Here is a 17,121-nt window from a genome sequence, read left to right on the forward strand (position 1 = left end):
TTCTTTTTCATTCATTTGCATTTAGTTTTAGACATTAGACACCCTTTAGATAGAAACAAACATAGGTGGATACCATCGAGTACGATGGGCGTGAGGGGTGCTAGCACCTTCCCCTTGCGTAACCGACTCCCGTGCCCTGTTCTCTGGTCGAAAGACCTTGTTTTATCCTGAGTTAGGTTTCTGATATTCCTTTCCCGCGATGGGATGAATATATTAGTGGCGACTCTGATCCATTTTTCGCGGGTAGCGACAGCTGGCGACTCTGCTGGGGATGTTGATAGACCTGTTGCTGGTCCATCCTTAGTGAGTCGATCCTAGCCTGCGTTTGTTTGTTTATTTACTGGGTGTTTATTTGTTTTTATGTCTATACCTTGTATATATGTTTACATGTTTACTTTTCTGCTTGCATATCATGTTTATTTCTGTTTGCACATCATGCATATGGATTATATTCTGTGTTCCTTGGGGTCTTCTGTTCTGTTTTGCAGGTTGGGTGGGTTGTTCTATGAGGTAAAAGGCCCAATACCCAGGCCAGAGTTAACACATAGGATACCTAGGATAGAGTGGATAGTCATGACGCCAACAGAATGTCAGGTTCTGTTGATTGCGATCATGAGACCCACGACCAGCTGAGACTCGAATGGGATACCGTTGTTGGCATGTATTTGCAACAATGACGGTGTTTCAGGAGAGTTGCTAACGCTGGAGACCTTTCGACCTACCTTGACCTAGATTCACCTGTGAGTGGGGTGGGATATTCATGACAGGTACCGTTGGTGACTGTTCTGTTATGTTGGTGACTATGGTTCTCATGGGTTTGCGGTATCTATGCCGGATTTTTGGTCCTGCAACATCCAATCCTGCTCAGAAGAAACATACACTTCTCCTATGTGGGGAGGATCTTTCATTGCATCATAACCATCATAGCATGTTTAATTTCCAAAAAAAAAAGAAAAAAAAGAAAAAAAAAGAAGAAAAAAAAAGAAGAAAAAAAAAGAAGAAAAAAAAAAGGAAAAAAAAGAGAAAAGAGATTAACATTCATATGCATGCCATTTTTCAGGTATCCAAAGTCAACACTCTTCATCAAGAATGGCTAACAGTGTGACCGTCAACAAAAAGACTACGAAGCATACCTTCTCTTGCAGTTTCTACCGTGAGGATATAACACCTTTGGTTCGATTGAGCACCCGAGTTACTGGGCAAAATTTGGATGAATTCAGAAAGACTTATGGCCACATTCTGCTTATGTTAACTACTCGTATTGATGAGTGGGGTCTCTACACTCTTCTTCAGTTTTATGATTCTGAGCTGCGCTGCTTTACCTTTCAAGATTACCAACTAGCCCCTACCCTCGAAGAGTACGCACACATTCTTCAAATCAAAGTTCCACATAAGGTTCCTTTTGTGTGTGCACCCGAGAAGCCCAAATTGGATCGCATTGCTGGTGCTCTTTATTTGAGCATGAAGGACGTTAAGGATAACTGGAAGCCTAATGGTGGGACCCATGGATTCTATGTGAAATTTCTGATGAGGGAAGCTGAAACCCTTGCTGATAAGGAAAAGTGGAAAGAATTCAATGCTCTCCTGGCCGTCATGATCTATGGATTAGTGATGTTTCCGAATATTCCAAATTTTGTTGATCTCACTGCCATTTGTCTCTTCATGGATCAAAATCCTGTACCCACTCTGTTGGCCGACACTTATTATGCCATCCATTCTAGGTACGGAAAAAAGGGATCAGTTGGGGGTTGTTTGCCAATACTGTACGAATGGTTTTCTTCACATTTGCCTAAAAGCGGAGCATTTGTCACTACAAGAGATTCACAAAAGTGGCCCCAAAGGATTATGGGACTTACTGCAAATGATATTGTTTGGTATCACCTCCGAACGGACATCGAGCAAGTTATAACCAGATGTGGAAGTTTTGGCAATGTTCCTCTCATAGGGACAAAAGGAGTTATCAACTATAATCCGAAGCTAGCACTGCGCCAGTTGGGTTTTGCACTGAAGGACAAGCCTTTGGAAAAAGAGATATTTGAGTCCGTTTGTTTTGAAAAAGGAACCGATCCAGAAGGTTTGGAGAAAGTGAGGAGTGCGTGGAACAAAATTCATACAGAAGACCGAACTACTTTGGGGGGAAAGAATGCCATTGCTAAGAAAGCTTATACTGAATGGGTTGAAGAAAGAGTTAAGGAGCGCCTGCTGCCTTTCCCGAAGGTTAGCCCTCTATATGAACAACCACCTGAGATTTTAACTGCCACTGTACCAGCTGAGGAGTACAACCAAGTACATGTGGAGAATATCAGGTTGCGAGAAAAAGGGGAAGACGCTAAAATAAAGTACTTCTTGGTGGATCAGAAGAGGGCTGAATTAGCACATGAGGTTAAAATACTGAAAGGAGGATCTTCCAGAGTTCAAAAAAGGGCTAGAACTGAAAAGGGTGAAAGAGTTACCACTGTTCGTATTGAGGACCATCAAAGGGTTATAGAAGAAGCGGTAAAAAAGGCAGAAGAAAAGCTCAAGAGAGAATACAGAGAAGACTTAAAGGCTCACAAGCTCAGGGTAGAGAAAGAGGCTAGGGCCGAGGTAAAGAGTTTGAAAAAGAAGCTTGAAGAGGAAACCACTCAGAGGGTAGCAATCCAGAAGAAGCTTGAAGAGGAAGTTACTCAAAGGATGGCCGTGGAGACACAACTTAAAGGTAGTCATCTCCGTTCCGCTCGACTAACAGAAGAGAATGCAAAGCTCAGAAACCAGATAGCAGAAATGGAAAGTACATCTGAAAAGAATACCCTCCCTGATTGCAAAGGATGTGAGAGCTTGGTGGCCCACTGTGATATGTTAGATGGGCAGTTGTTTCGCAAAGATGTGGTGATTCAAAGTTTTGTCAAAGGAAGAGACCGAGAAGTGACTAAGAAGATGTTTGATGAAACTAAGAAGTGGAGCGACGAGCACTTTAAACAAGGAGGACCTTTGTTTTACACCCAGATGGATTAGTGTTTGAGCTTATATTTCGCGACCACCACCAGGCTTGTTGGATGGGGTCCTTTATCTTCTCTGTTGTTTGAACTATCTTGTCAATGTATGGGTATGCCCAAACTCAAAAAGAGATTATTAATGAAATTTGAGTCTTTTTGTTTCCTCTTGATGCTTATCTTTTGTCACATTGTTAAACATTCTTGATTAATATTAAATATTTTGGGTACTCTGAAAATGGCACCTCACATCATATGCACACATGCACCTCATGCACATCATGCACAAACAGGTACATCAGATGGTGTTCTTATCTGACTGATCAGGTTTTCTCTTTCAGCAATTGCACCTCCGCCTACACATCGCTACTACACAAGGGCTAATCACTCACTGCAAATGGATCAGTTAAGGGACGATCTTATTCAGATGAGAACTCAGGTTACTGCTCAAATGGCTCAGTTCATGGAAGTCATGCAAAACATGGCTGATCGCCAAGAGGAACTCAGAATCAGGATGGACACAGTTGCTCAGGTTGTTGCGGACCCTCCACAAAGAAACCCCGCTGATATTCGTGTCAATGGTGAATCTGTGATCGGAGGACCTGGTGTAATTCCTCCTGCTGCTAATCAAGGTAATCCTTATGGGCCCCCCCAGCCCATTCCTGAAGGACAAGCCACACAACAAATCAGAAGAGCTGCTGCCATCCCCGTGTTGGAAGAAGATCGACACGAGGATCTATTTCCTGAAAGTGAGTTGGGATTTCCACATGATGCTGGAAGGTTGTTCAGAGGACTGGAGGAAAGGATGAGGGCCATGGAAGGCCAAGGACTCGGTATGGACATTAATGACTTGGGTTTGGTTCCTGGTGTCCGTGTGCCGCCAAAATTCAAAGTGCCAGATTTTGAGAAGTACAAGGGGAATACTTGTCCCAAGACCCATGTCCGAGCTTACTATCGCAAAATGCATGTATACTCTGAGGACGAAGGACTATTGATGCACTTTTTCCAAGATAGCCTGACTGGGGCATCCTTGGAATGGTATATGAGGTTGGAGAGAACTCACATCCGAAGTTGGAGAGACCTGGTTGATGCCTTCATAAAGCAGTATCAGTATAATGTTGACATGGCACCAAATCGCACTCAGTTACAGAATTTATCCCAGAAAGCTAATGAGTCCTTCAAAGAATATGCGCAGAAATGGCGCGAGCTGGCGGCTAGGGTCCAGCCACCCATGTTGGAAAGAGAAATGATGGACCTGTTCACCAACACTCTAGAGGGTCAATACTATTCCGCCTGTTCTGCATCCTCAAGTTTTGCCGAGTTGGTTATGATTGGTGAGCGAATTGAAAGTGGAATTAAGGCTGGTAGAATACAGAATCCGAGTGCTGCTAGTTCCTCCTCTGGGGCTGGTGGAAAGAAGCCATATAATGGGTTTGCTAAGAAAAGAGAAGGTGAAACGAGTGCTGCTTACTATGGTAGTGGCAGAAATCAGGCTCATCAACAAGTAGCCGCTGTGACTATCCCAAATGCTCCTTTCCAACATCAACAACAAGGGTATCAGCCGCGTCAGTACCAACAACGACCGAAATTGCCAGAAAGAGCTTTTGATCCGATCCCAATGACATACGCACAAGTATTGCCATATCTCCTCGATTTGAACTTGGTCCAATTGAGGACTCTAGCCACTCCTGCTAAGCTGCCTCCTAATTGGGATGCTAATGCAAGGTGTGAATTCCACTCTGGGTCACCTGGACATAATATTGAAAACTGTAAAGCGTTGAAGCATAAAGTCCAGGATTTGCTCGACTCCAAAGCCATCGAGTTTACTCCTACTCAAGGGCCTAATGTTGTTCAGAATCCTATGCCTCCCCATGGAACCCATGCGGCAAATGCTATTGAGGTTGTTGAAGACACTCACCTGGTTAAAGATGTGATCGAATTGGGTTCATTGCTGCCATTATTGAAGAAGGAATTGTTGAGGATGAGACTATACGCTGGTTGTGGAGAATTCTGTCCTAATTGCATGGTCACTTCATCAGTTTGTGATAAAGTGAAGAATGGTATTCAACAGTTGATAGATAGTGGGTATCTACAGTTTGAGCGTGTAAGACGGCCCGAGGTATTTGAGAATGAAATTAATGTGGCATCCATCCCTTACACTCCTGCCAAGATCCCAATTCCTGCCAGAGCACCTCCTTTGGTTATTACATCACCTGGTCCCGTTCCGTATACTAGTGAGAAAGCAATCCCATGGAATTATGGCGGAGAAGTTTTCTACCAAGGGGCCAAGTACGAGATTAAAACACCGGTTGAGAAAGAAGATGTTGATAATGTTGTTGGCATTGGAAGAATGACAAGAAGTGGTCGTATTTTCAATCCTCCCCAGAATACTCGCGATGACAATGCAGAAGCTCTAGCTCAAGCAAAAGGGAAAAGAGTGGTAGAAGATACGGTAGATCCGGGGCAAAGCTCTAACTCTGAAGATACTGTGGCCAAAGAGATGGAAGAGTTCCTAAAGATCATCAAGAAGAGTGAGTATAAAGTGGTTGACCAGCTGAGTCAAACTCAATCTAAGATCTCGATCTTACAGTTGCTCTTATGCTCCGAGACGCATCGAAATGCTTTATTGAGACTCCTAGGCACTGCCTTTGTCCCTCCTGAGATCTCAGTAAATCAGCTTGAAGGGGTTGTGTCTAATATCAATGCTGGAAACGGATTGGGATTCACTGATGCAGATTTGCCTTCTGAAGGTAGAAAACATAATAGAGCTTTGCACATATCTGTGGAGTGCAAGGGGACTATTTTATCTCGTGTTCTTGTTGATAATGGATCTTCTTTGAATGTGTTACCAAAGTCGTCTTTAATGAGGCTAGACTATTCTGGTGTTGAGATAAGGCCGAGCGAATTAACTGTGAGAGCCTTTGATGGCTCAAAGAGGTCGGTGTTTGGGGAGGTTGATTTACCAGTGATGATAGGTCCTCAACTCTTCACTATTACTTTCTTTGTGATGGATATCCACCCGGCCTACAGTTGTCTCCTGGGGCGTCCATGGATCCATGCTGCTGGGGCCGTGACTTCCACATTGCATCAGAAACTCAAATTCGCCACTCAAGGGAAGATAGTCACAATATGTGGGGAGGAAGAGCATGTGGTAAGCCATCTTGCGTCTTTCAAATATATTGATGTGGAAGGGGAGGTCCACGAAACACCTTGTCAAGCGTTTGAGGCTGTCCAGACTATCAAGATCCCTTATGTTGAAAAGAAGAAGTTGGAGGCTCCTATGTCTTCACTAAAGGAAGCCAAAGCTGTGGTTGAATCTGGTCATCCTGAAGGATGGGGCCGAGTCTTGGATCTACCAATCAAGCAGGATAAGTGTGGGATTGGATATCAGTTGGGGCAGAGTTCTTCTGATGGGTCCTTCAAGAAGCCCGGAACCTTCGTTCCAATCAAGTTCTCTAGTGCTGGCATCGTCAAGGATCATGTTTGCGCTGCTGATGATGATGTGGATAGTGATTATGACATTGAAGAATGGATCAAGCCGTGTGTCCCGGGACAGAAGCTTCTCAACTGGTCATCTGAAGACATCATCTCAATTGCTCTTGATCAAAAGTAATACTGTTTGTTTTTGTTTATCATGCAATAATTCCTGTGTCCTGCCCAAGACACAGTGAACATATGTAGGGCCTCATGTGTTGTTTTTCAATGTTAAAATCATTAATAAAAGGACGTTTTTGCATTCAAATATTTTGTTCCCTGTCTTTCGTTTTTACTTTTATATTTATAATTAATCAAAAAAAATGGCAACGTTTCTTATTCATCATCATCCCTCCATTCTAAAATAAAGCATAAATCATAATCCATGCAGATCCACTTCTCCTCCAGATTCTATTGACAACGATCTTGCTATGCCTCGTCATGACTTTGACAACCCTATCTACACCGCTGAAGAAGGGGATGAAGAAGATTGTGAATTGCCCGATGAGTTGGCCAGATTGTTGAAACAAGAAGAGAAAGTGATCGAGCCACATCAAGAGCCTATTGAGACGGTGAATCTTGGCACCGAAGAGATGAGAAGGGAGGTTAAAATAGGGGCTTCTTTGAACGAGGGTGTGAAAGAAAAGTTGATTGGAATGTTGAAGGAGTATTCTGATATCTTCGCGTGGTCTTACGAAGATATGCCTGGATTAGATACTGACATTGTGGTGCACAGGCTACCCCTTAAAGAAAATTCTCCGCCCGTCAAACAGAAACTCAGAAGAACACGTCCGGATATGTCCAAGAAAATCCAAGAAGAGGTTCAGAAGCAGTTTGATGCAGGTTTTCTTGCTGTAACAGTTTATCCACCATGGGTCGCCAACATTGTACCTGTACCTAAGAAAGATGGGAAGGTACGAATGTGTGTCGACTATCGAGATCTGAATAGAGCGAGCCCGAAAGATGATTTCCCGCTTCCTCACATTGATGTATTGGTAGATAATACTGCTCAGTTCTCAGTTTTCTCCTTCATGGACGGTTTTTCTGGTTACAATCAAATAAAGATGGCGCCCGAAGACATGGAAAAGACAACATTCATTACGCCTTGGGGCACCTTTTGTTACAAGGTCATGCCGTTTGGGTTAAAGAATGCTGGGGCAACCTATCAAAGAGCCATGGTGACTTTGTTTCACGACATGATTCATAAAGAGATTGAGGTCTATGTGGACGACATGATTGCAAAGTCCCATACTGAAGAAGAGCACCTGGTTCATCTGAAGAAATTGTTTGAAAGGTTAAGAAAGTTCAGGTTAAGGTTGAATCCCAATAAGTGCACCTTCGGAGTGAGATCAGGAAAGTTGCTTGGTTTCATTGTAAGTGAAAGGGGTATCGAGGTCGATCCCGCCAAGGTAAAAGCTATACAAGAGATGCCTGAGCCGAGAACTGAGAAACAGGTTCGTGGATTCTTGGGAAGGTTAAATTATATTGCAAGGTTCATCTCACACCTTACCGCCACGTGTGAACCTATCTTCAAGTTATTGAGAAAGAACCAGGCAATAAAGTGGGATGACAATTGTCAAAAGGCATTTGATAAGGTTAAAGAGTATTTGCAAGAGCCTCCAATCCTCATGCCTCCAGTGGAAGGTAGACCTTTGATTATGTACCTGACGGTCCTCGAGAATTCAATGGGGTGTGTGCTGGGTCAGCATGACGAGTCCGGTCGAAAAGAGCACGCAATTTATTACCTTAGCAAAAAGTTTACCGATTGTGAATCAAGATACTCACTACTCGAGAAAACTTGCTGTGCTTTGGCATGGGCTGCTCGCCGACTGAGACAGTATATGTTGACTCACACCACTTTATTGATTTCAAAGATGGACCCAATCAAATATATATTTGAGAAACCGGCATTGACAGGGAGGATTGCCCGTTGGCAAATGATCTTGACAGAATATGACATCCAATACACTACTCAGAAGGCCATTAAAAGTAGTGTGATTGCTGATTATCTTGCACATCAACCTGTGGACGATTACCAGTCTATGTACTTTGAGTTTCCTGATGAAGATATAATGTGCGTGGCAGAAACTTCCAAAAGTCAAGATCAAGAGGAAGGACCTGAACCAGGGGCGCGATGGACGCTCGTGTTCGATGGTGCCTCTAATGCATTGGGTAATGGTATAGGGGCTGTGCTTACTTCTCCAACAGGTTTTCATATTCCATTTACGGCCAGGATTTGTTTTGATTGTACTAATAATGTGGCTGAATACGAGGCTTGCATATATGGTATTGAGGCGGCCATTGATTTGAGGATTAAAAATCTTGCAGTTTATGGAGATTCCGCTTTGGTGATTAGCCAGATTAGCGGAGATTGGGAAACACGCCACCCCAATTTGATTCCTTATAGAGAACATGTTGTGAAACTGGCTCAATATTTCGATGAGATCACTTTTGATCATATCCCTCGAGAGGAAAACCATTTGGCTGATGCTTTGGCCACTTTAGCATCCATGTTCAAAGTCAAATGGGACAATGAAGCGCCGTCAATTGTGATCAAAAGGTTGGATGAGCCTGCATTCTGTGGTGTCATTGATAATGTGCCTGATGAGAAACCATGGTTTTATGACATTAAGAAATTTCTGGAAACCCAAGAGTATCCTGAGGGTGCTTCCCTCACAGATAGGAAAACTCTGAAGAGACTATCTGCCAAGTTCTTCATTGCCGGAGGTGTGTTATACAAGAGGAACTTTGATTCTGTGTTGCTTAGATGCGTGGATAGACACGAAGCAGCAAAGATCATGCAAGAGGTACACGAAGGATCCTTTGGTACACATGCAAGTGGGCACACCATGGCTAGAAAAATATTGAGAGCAGGTTATTATTGGTCGACCTTGGAACATGATTGTTTCAACCATGTGGTGGTATGTTACAAATGTCAAGTATATGCAGATAGGGTTCACGTACCTCCAGTTCCTCTGAATGTCTTGACATCTCCTTGGCCATTTGCTATGTGGGGCATCGATATGATTGGGGAAATTAAGCCCACCGCCTCTAATGGACATCGTTTCATCCTCGTTGCTATTGACTACTTCACCAAGTGGGTTGAAGCTGCGTCTTATGCAAATGTCTCCAAGCAAGTAGTGACTCGCTTCATCAAGCACCACATAATTTGTCGTTATGGGGTTCCTGAGAGAATTATCGCTGATAATGGATCCAACCTCAATAATAAGATGATGAAGGAACTATGCGAGGACTTCAAGATCACGCATCATAACTCCTCCCCGTACAGGCCAAAGATGAATGGCGCAGTTGAAGCAGCCAATAAGAACATCAAGAAGATTGTGCAAAAGATGGTGGTCACTTATAAGGATTGGCATGAGATGTTGCCCTTTGCTCTACATGGTTATCGTACTTCGGTGCGTACTTCCACAGGGGCAACTCCTTTCTCGTTGGTATATGGCATGGAAGCGATTCTTCCGGTGGAGGTTGAAATCCCTTCATTAAGGGTATTAACAGATGTGAAGCTCAGTGAAGCCGATTGGGTTCAGACCAGATTTGACCAATTGAACCTCATTGATGAAAAGAGGCTAGCGGCCATATGCCATGGGCAAGCCTATCAAAAGAAGATGAAGAGAGCCTTCGACAAGAAGATCCGACCTCGACACTTTCAGGTTGGTGACCTTGTGCTTAAGAAGATCCTGCCTATTCACAACGATCCTAGGGGAAAGTGGACTCCGAATTACGAAGGGCCTTATGTCGTAAAGAAAGTCTTCTCAGGTGGCGCCATGATCCTCTCAACTATGGATGGCGAAGACTTCCCACTTCCCGTGAATGCCGACGCAGTTAAAAAATACTTCGCATAAACCTGATCAAAAAATAAAAATAAAAGAAAAGGAAAAGATCAGGAAAAAGAATGAAAAAGAAATAAAGTATACCCGCTAAGTTGAAAACCCGAAAGGGCGACTTAGGCAAAAAAGGGGTCCTGGTGGATTGAAAACCCGAAAGGGCGGTCCAGGCAAAAGAGGGACAAAAAGCGAATGACTGCGTCGTGCATTAGATCTTCAAGCATAATTAGTCACCATAATTGGAGGGCTCACAAGGGCAAAGGATCAATCCATTCATCCATTTCGGAAAGCAAAGCAGAAGGAACATCGAAGATCTGCAAGGCATAGCAAGATTGGAACCCAATGGAATCTTTTCTTACGTTGCCATGTTTGTAAATTCTATTTGTTTTCTTTTTTGGTGGCCACCTCCTTAAGGGGCCGCTTCCTGGTGTACCCGCCTATGTTAGGCATTTCTTTTCATTAATAAAAAGATATTCTACTCAAAATTCCTACATTGTTTTATTTTTACTGTTTTGTTTACAAAAGCGTCCAATTATTTTGGTAAGCATTGCATTTCTAACATCGAAGTCCTACAAAAGGAACATGAGCTAAAACAAATAGAATTGCTTAAAGATTTTGAGTACTTGGGATGATGGACGAGGTAGAACCATCATGCCTGGGGCATATTTGCTTGATTTGTCTTGCAGGAACCTCCGATCATTCAGCATAGTCAGATGCCAGTATCCACGCTTCAAGAACCCAGAGGTCTCCTTTCCTTCAAGTACCAGAGTTTATTTCTCTGGAGACAAGGCTCAAATGCTCCGCAGTGTTGATTAGATTCCCTTATCCTTCGACAAAGATGTGGAAGTTCAAAAAGGGGAGGTGCAATCTTCAAAGTCTCCAAACAAGATGACGATATGGCCCCTCTGGTGTAAGTTCCCCCCTACAGAAGTAACATACTGGGGGTCGTCCAAGAAACCATCTGGTGGCCTCACAAAGTCAAGAAGTCAAAAAGAATCCCCACAGAGTTCATCAGATAAAAGACTTTCTCCGGTGTTCACACGAATGCCTTTATTTGGCACTTTGCATATAGTAATCATTGCATTCACACTGCATCCTCAAAAGCGTAGCATTCCCATGAATATGGAGCATTACGTAAAGAAAGTTCAAGCATGCATCAATGCATAAGCCAAGTTTGTACGTGCTCTAAAAGGCACAAGATAATATATTCCCAAAAGAAGTCTCACTCTAGTGGGGATTGGATACAAAGTCATTCTGCACAAAGATCATTATCTCTTTGGTGATTTCCCGTTTGCTGAGTTCAATCGTTTAGATAACTCATACTTTGTATGGCAATCCGAATGATTGTCACTCTTGTACAATTACATCCCGCCTTTCGGCCTGAAGGAACCTTGTAGTTCTTGTGTTTCGCCAAGTCCAATGATTATTGGCATACCCTTCTAGATCTCGAGTCACCCTTCGGCTGTGTCTCTTTTTTTGAAGTCTAACTGAGGTTAGCAAACTAGGATCGGATTCCCATTCGGCTGGTTTCATCCTTTATCGAGTCACCCTTCGGCCGTGTCTTTTTTTTGAAGTCTAACTGAGGTTAGCAAACTAGGATCGGATTCCCCTTCGGCTGGTTTCATCCTTTATCGAGTCACCCTTCGGCTGTGTCTCTTTTTTTTGAAGTCTAACTGAGGTTAGCAAACTAGGATCGGATTCCCCTTCGGCTGGTTTCATCCTTTATCGAGTCACCCTTCGGCTGTGTCTCTTTTTTTGAAGTCTAACTGAGGTTAGCAAATTAGGATCGGATTCCCCTTCGGCTGGTTTCATCCTTTATCGAGTCACCCTTCGGCTGTGTCTCTTTTGGAAGTCTAACTGAGGTTAGCAACCGGTGTAAGGTCCACCTTCGGCTGGTATCCTTTGATAACATTCAACACTCTTTGATTTACCGCAGAATGCAAATTTTGATGGTACTTTCGGGTATTCAATCCACTTACACCTCTCATGTCCAGAACTTGTGCCGTTCGTACATTCGGGTTCAAGAAGATTGAATAGGGGCAGCTGTTGCACCCCAAAATTTGCCCACTTATTTATTCTCCAATCGGTCCTCACTTCACATTCATGTACATACCGCATGTAGGTCATTCATCTAACACATTCATCCATATCACAGTTACTGCCCAAGAAAATTGACAAAAAGAGGCCGAGGTTGGGGAAATTCTTGGTTAAGAAGAATCAGATCTGAGGCCTTATTGAAGAGGATCATCCCCATTGGCATACTCCTAAAATCAGGGTTTCATTCTCTCCGAGTCAAAGCTCTGGTTGAAAGATACAAATTTCAGGTTCATCAGGGTTTTCAAATTGAGGTTTTGACCAAAGCCAACCCTGTTGACTTTTTGGTCAAAATTTAATCAGAAGGTCATTTTTGAGTATGAAATCCTGGGTGTATTGAGGAAGTATTCATTTAATTCTCATTGAGTTGAAGAATGATTTGAAATTGGATCAGAGGCGGTTTAATCGGGAAATTCACCTGAAACTGGAAAAAAATCAGGAAATGTTGACTTTTGGCCAAAGTCAAAGTCAACTGTCGAATGTGGACTTTTGGTGGAAAATCGGTTAAAGAAAAGTCAACAAAATAAAATAAAATCAAGAAATTGTTAAAGTTGCCATTTTTGGAAGCTATACTAAAAAAGGAAAATTCTCACACTTAGAAAATATTTTGACACTTTAAAGCATGATGATCAGTCCACTTCAGCACCAATTTACACGTGGCATATGGAATAATTTCAAGACAAGCTCAACATAGAAAATGTTCATCTCATGGCATATTACAAGTTTGTAGTTGGAATTATTTTCAAAGGATGCTTGGATCAAAAGTTATGGAAGTCTAAAGTTGAACATTTTCATTGGAACACAAGCCAAGTTGCCAGGCAGAAATTCTGGGCACGCGTAAGCATTATGTCAAACACATGGTATGCCATATTGGAAACAGTTTCTTGAGCTCCATGAATGTGCTATGAATGCAAGCTTGGTCCCATTCTAATCTCCTCCATGTCTTCTACCCAATAAGCCAAGGATAAAGTCAATTGAGTGAGCAAAGAGTCATTTATGAGTCCCCAAAGTTGTGCCCTCGCAAAATCCATGTTACGCATCCAGCCAGGCCAGGATCCAGGTCATGCGCATGGCATTATGTCAAACACATGGCGCGCCATTTTAAACATCAATTTTAAAGGTCCAAAAACCTCCTCAAGACCCATGCTTAGTGTCAAGTTAATCCTTGCCATGATCTCGTTCAAACAAGCCACATATGGTAGCAATTGGGTAGGTGTAGATCGAGATACAAGGCTCTAAAATGGTGCCCTCGTAAATATTCATTTGGGCAAGAACATGGGCCAGCTTTAAGTCATGCGCACAGGTAATGCACAGGGTCATACCATCAGGTTGCAAGCAACTTTTGAATGAGTTATAGACCTCTTCTTTCAATCTTTCCAACATGAAACTTGCTCTATCATACATTCTCTCTACAATGAGCCAATAATGAGTCTATTTGGTTAAGTATGGAGATAGATATAAGAGCTAGAAGTCAAGTGTTTGGAAGCAAACTCAAGCTTCTATTATTTTCCATCAGCAAGCATAGCACATCCCCACCAATTACTATAAAGGTCCATGCACTAAAGCTAGAGAAAAAGGCACGTGAGAGCTTACTCCAATTGAACAACCCTTGCACATTAAGTTTGGAGAAAGGCTAAGCTATGCTACACCTCATCATAACCAATAATGCACACTCATGATATAAATATCAAAATCACACACACATTGCGAACCCACGCTTCATTCTCTTCTAGCGAGTTCCAGAACACAACCCTCTCTCATCACTCTTCTCACTCACTCACTCTCACTCCCAACCGCTTTCTCTAACAAACTCTTCACCAAAGCTTCAACCTTCAAGATAATCACCACCACGTCAACCTTCTCTTGTCAAGATCATCATTATCCATGGAGATTATGAGAAAGATCAGGATCCTTCCTCAACATGCGCGAAACTGAGCTCGCTTCTCATTCGGTGCATCGTTTCTCTGAAGTTCTTTCATCATCAGCATCATCATCAAGCTCCGATCAGTGATAATATTGTGCTCCTTTCTTTGATTCAAGATCAAACAAGTAAGTGATTCTTTCCATGACTTTAGAAGCATGTATAGGCCTGGAACCCGTCATCAGGGATTGGGTTAGGATTTAGACCACCATGTTTGCATTGAAGGTGTTGCATATGATGCATGATTCGTTGCCTTTGAATATGAATTCGGTTTGCGTGTGAAACTTGTTGTTTGGACGGATGAATCGTCTTTTTGAACTCTGTGAGTGGATCGAAATTGATTGATGTGTTTAGTTTGTTCTTTGGTGAGTTTGTTATGAAGCTAGGGTTTTAAGTTTGCGTTCGGATAAGAGAATAGAGTAGGAATTAGAAGGAACTAATTGCAGATCTGTACTCGGCGTGAAATTCCGAGTGGAAAGGTGGTGGCTTTTGAGTTTTCTGGAAAATTTGGTCCGGCTCCACCGTGGGAACCGCCGGAGAAGACAACCGGAAAACGTCTCCGGCGTCCGTGCATGGCGTCCTGTTTTTTTTCTCCCGTTTGCCTGCGTGTCATTGCATGATTGGTCCACTTTCCCATTATTTTGCAATTTCTTTTTGTGTTCAATGATTGGATGTTGAGGTGTTGTGTTCTGATTGGTTGAGTAATTCATTTTTGTCTTTTATGACTTAAGTATAGAGTTGCCCCATTGATACCATGTCCATTTGTTTACATGTCACGTTGAATAAAAAAACCATAGTGTAATAATATGCATGCTGGCAATTAAACATGAGATAAGAAAGTAATGGAATAATGTATACAGACTGGGCCACACGTGATCATGGGCCTAGCGCCAATTATTTTCGCACCTCCCTGATAATTAGGCCCAACGCGCCATAGCTTAGAATCAGTACATTTTCTTTTTGCTTTCTCACCCCCCTTGTTAGACAGATTTTTAGTTTTATTTTCAATCTTATTTCTTTTCTAATCTTTGATTCATAAACTTGTTTTCCTTCAAATAAAAAATCAATAAAAATATTTTTTAAATAGAATGATGTGTGTAGAAATTTTTGATATTTTTGTTAGATTTTTCAGAACTTAGTTTGTTGTTTTTAATAAATCATTTTCTTTAGTGTGTTCATTGTGTTTTTTAAGTTCAATCGGTTTTGCAAATTAATTTTGTTTAATACCTTAGGAGTAGAATTTAATTGCCATTTTTTGTGTGATATCAGTAGACTCATATACCATATTGTGTGAAAAAAATAAAAGTTTAATTCTATGTTTTGGTTAGGTTTTCATTAGATTTTCTATACCCGATTTGTGTGCGTTCCTAAACGGATAACCATGTGAATTTGACCTATAATTTGCTTTGCATTTATGCAATTGACTTAGTTTCTTTTTGTACATATAAGTAGGGATGTTTAGAGGTCCTAAGACCTGGAGTTGAATTTTTCAAGTCATGTTTTCTTATTTTACTTGATTTTTCTTTGTTACTTGTAAATAACTCGCTTTTGATTAACGATTGTATCGTAACTTGTCCGAATGACCTATAATTTTGTATGAAACTTTGTGACTTGATTCCGTGATTGTTTAGACACCTATTAGAGGTTATTAGCTACTGACTTCTATCATTTGATTGCATTTTTCTAAACTTCATTCACCATTTGAACTTACTAACTAGTTTTGACCTAGTTTTGTCTAGTTTTTGTTAGAACTTTGTGTTGCTTCAAGCTAGTTGACTAACATAGATTGGTATGAGGTATTAGACCTATAAATGAACTAATTGCTACTGACTTTAAGCTTTGATCATGTTTTCATTTGCTTTTTGTTCCGGTTAATTGATGTTTGTTCACTAATTGTTAAGTAACGATTTATGCGATACTTTGGTAACTCTTTGTGAATATTTTCGTGTGATGCCATTATGCTTTTGTGTTTGATTTAGGACACTAATTTCCTTGGTTTGCTACTGCCCTAGGGCTTTCTTCCCTCTTTCTTATGCTTTGCCTCTTCTTTCACACTTTGATTGTTGTTAGTTTAAGAGGCGATGATTGTTTGTTCTTCCTCCACCTTTTGTGGATTGTTTTCTCTTGGGATTCATTGTGTGTAGTCTCTCTTAGGAGTAGACTTGGTTAGGGACTTCATTAAGTCACCTACCTTGCTTGTTGCTTTTGCTTATCTCTTACTATATGCTTACCATGTTCCCTTAGGGTGGTGACTTCAATCTTCATTAAGATTAGTCACATAGAACAACTTAGGTTGTAGACTATGCATGATAACATAGGTAGAGATCCCTTATCCTTGACCTTAGGGTCACTTGTAGAATAGAACAACTTAGATTAGAGAATAGGTTAGTTCCCTTGTTCATTCTTTTTCTTTTCAACTTTAAAACACTAATAAATAAAGATGCGAATCACATTAAGAAAGTGATAGAGAAATGAGTGGGATTCATTCCCTAATCTGTTTCTCAATCACTTAGTGGCATAGAAATGAGTGGGATTCATTCCCTAATCTGTTTCTCGGTCACTACTTAATGGGAGAGAAATGAGTGGGATTCATTCCCTAATCTGTTTCTCAAACATTAATTAATGGGATAGAAATGAGTGGGATTCATTCCCTAATCTGTTTCTTGAACATTATATAATGGGATAGAAGTGAGTGGGATTCATTCCCTAATCTGCTTCTCGATCATTATACATTTTTATGTGATTCTAATCGCAAAGTAAATTCCCTTAAAAAATACCCAACCAAAAACATTTAAAACACTTAATAAAGGCTCGA

The 17,121-nt window shown here is 41.5% G+C and overlaps 2 protein-coding genes across 2 annotated transcripts; both read left to right on the forward strand.

Annotated features, from left to right (window-relative positions):
• The first annotated feature begins 1,089 nt into the window (after positions 1-1,089).
• On the forward strand, positions 1,090-2,994 carry LOC131643056 (uncharacterized). Its single transcript, XM_058913204.1, has 3 exons — positions 1,090-1,395; positions 1,477-2,382; positions 2,629-2,994. The coding sequence occupies exons 1-3, from the start codon at positions 1,090-1,092 to the stop codon at positions 2,992-2,994; spliced, it is 1,578 nt and encodes a 525-aa protein (XP_058769187.1).
• Positions 2,995-3,369: 375 nt separating this feature from the next.
• On the forward strand, positions 3,370-10,053 carry LOC131643057 (uncharacterized; the record flags this gene model as incomplete). Its single annotated transcript, XM_058913205.1, has 5 exons — positions 3,370-6,481; positions 7,800-8,090; positions 8,397-8,520; positions 8,680-9,320; positions 9,879-10,053. Coding segments are annotated over exons 1-5 (4,343 nt in total), but the record flags the coding sequence as incomplete, so codon positions are not given.
• Positions 10,054-17,121: the final 7,068 nt, after the last annotated feature.

Source organism: Vicia villosa, unplaced genomic scaffold (genome assembly GCF_029867415.1).
Source record: "Vicia villosa cultivar HV-30 ecotype Madison, WI unplaced genomic scaffold, Vvil1.0 ctg.006807F_1_1, whole genome shotgun sequence".
NCBI classification, from domain to species: domain Eukaryota; kingdom Viridiplantae; phylum Streptophyta; class Magnoliopsida; order Fabales; family Fabaceae; genus Vicia; species Vicia villosa.

What these genes read in the sequence shown, in the direction of transcription:
- LOC131643056 (XM_058913204.1), top strand. Translation starts at nt 1,090, where the DNA reads ATGGCTAACAGTGTGACCGTCAACAAAAAGACTACGAAGCATACCTTC. An exon ending in AAATCAAAGTTCCACATAAG is followed by an intron (nt 1,396 to 1,476) that starts GTTCCTTTTGTG and finishes AAGGACGTTAAG; the next exon opens with GATAACTGGAAGCCTAATGG. An exon ending in GGGCTGAATTAGCACATGAG is followed by an intron (nt 2,383 to 2,628) that starts GTTAAAATACTG and finishes GAAACCACTCAG; the next exon opens with AGGGTAGCAATCCAGAAGAA.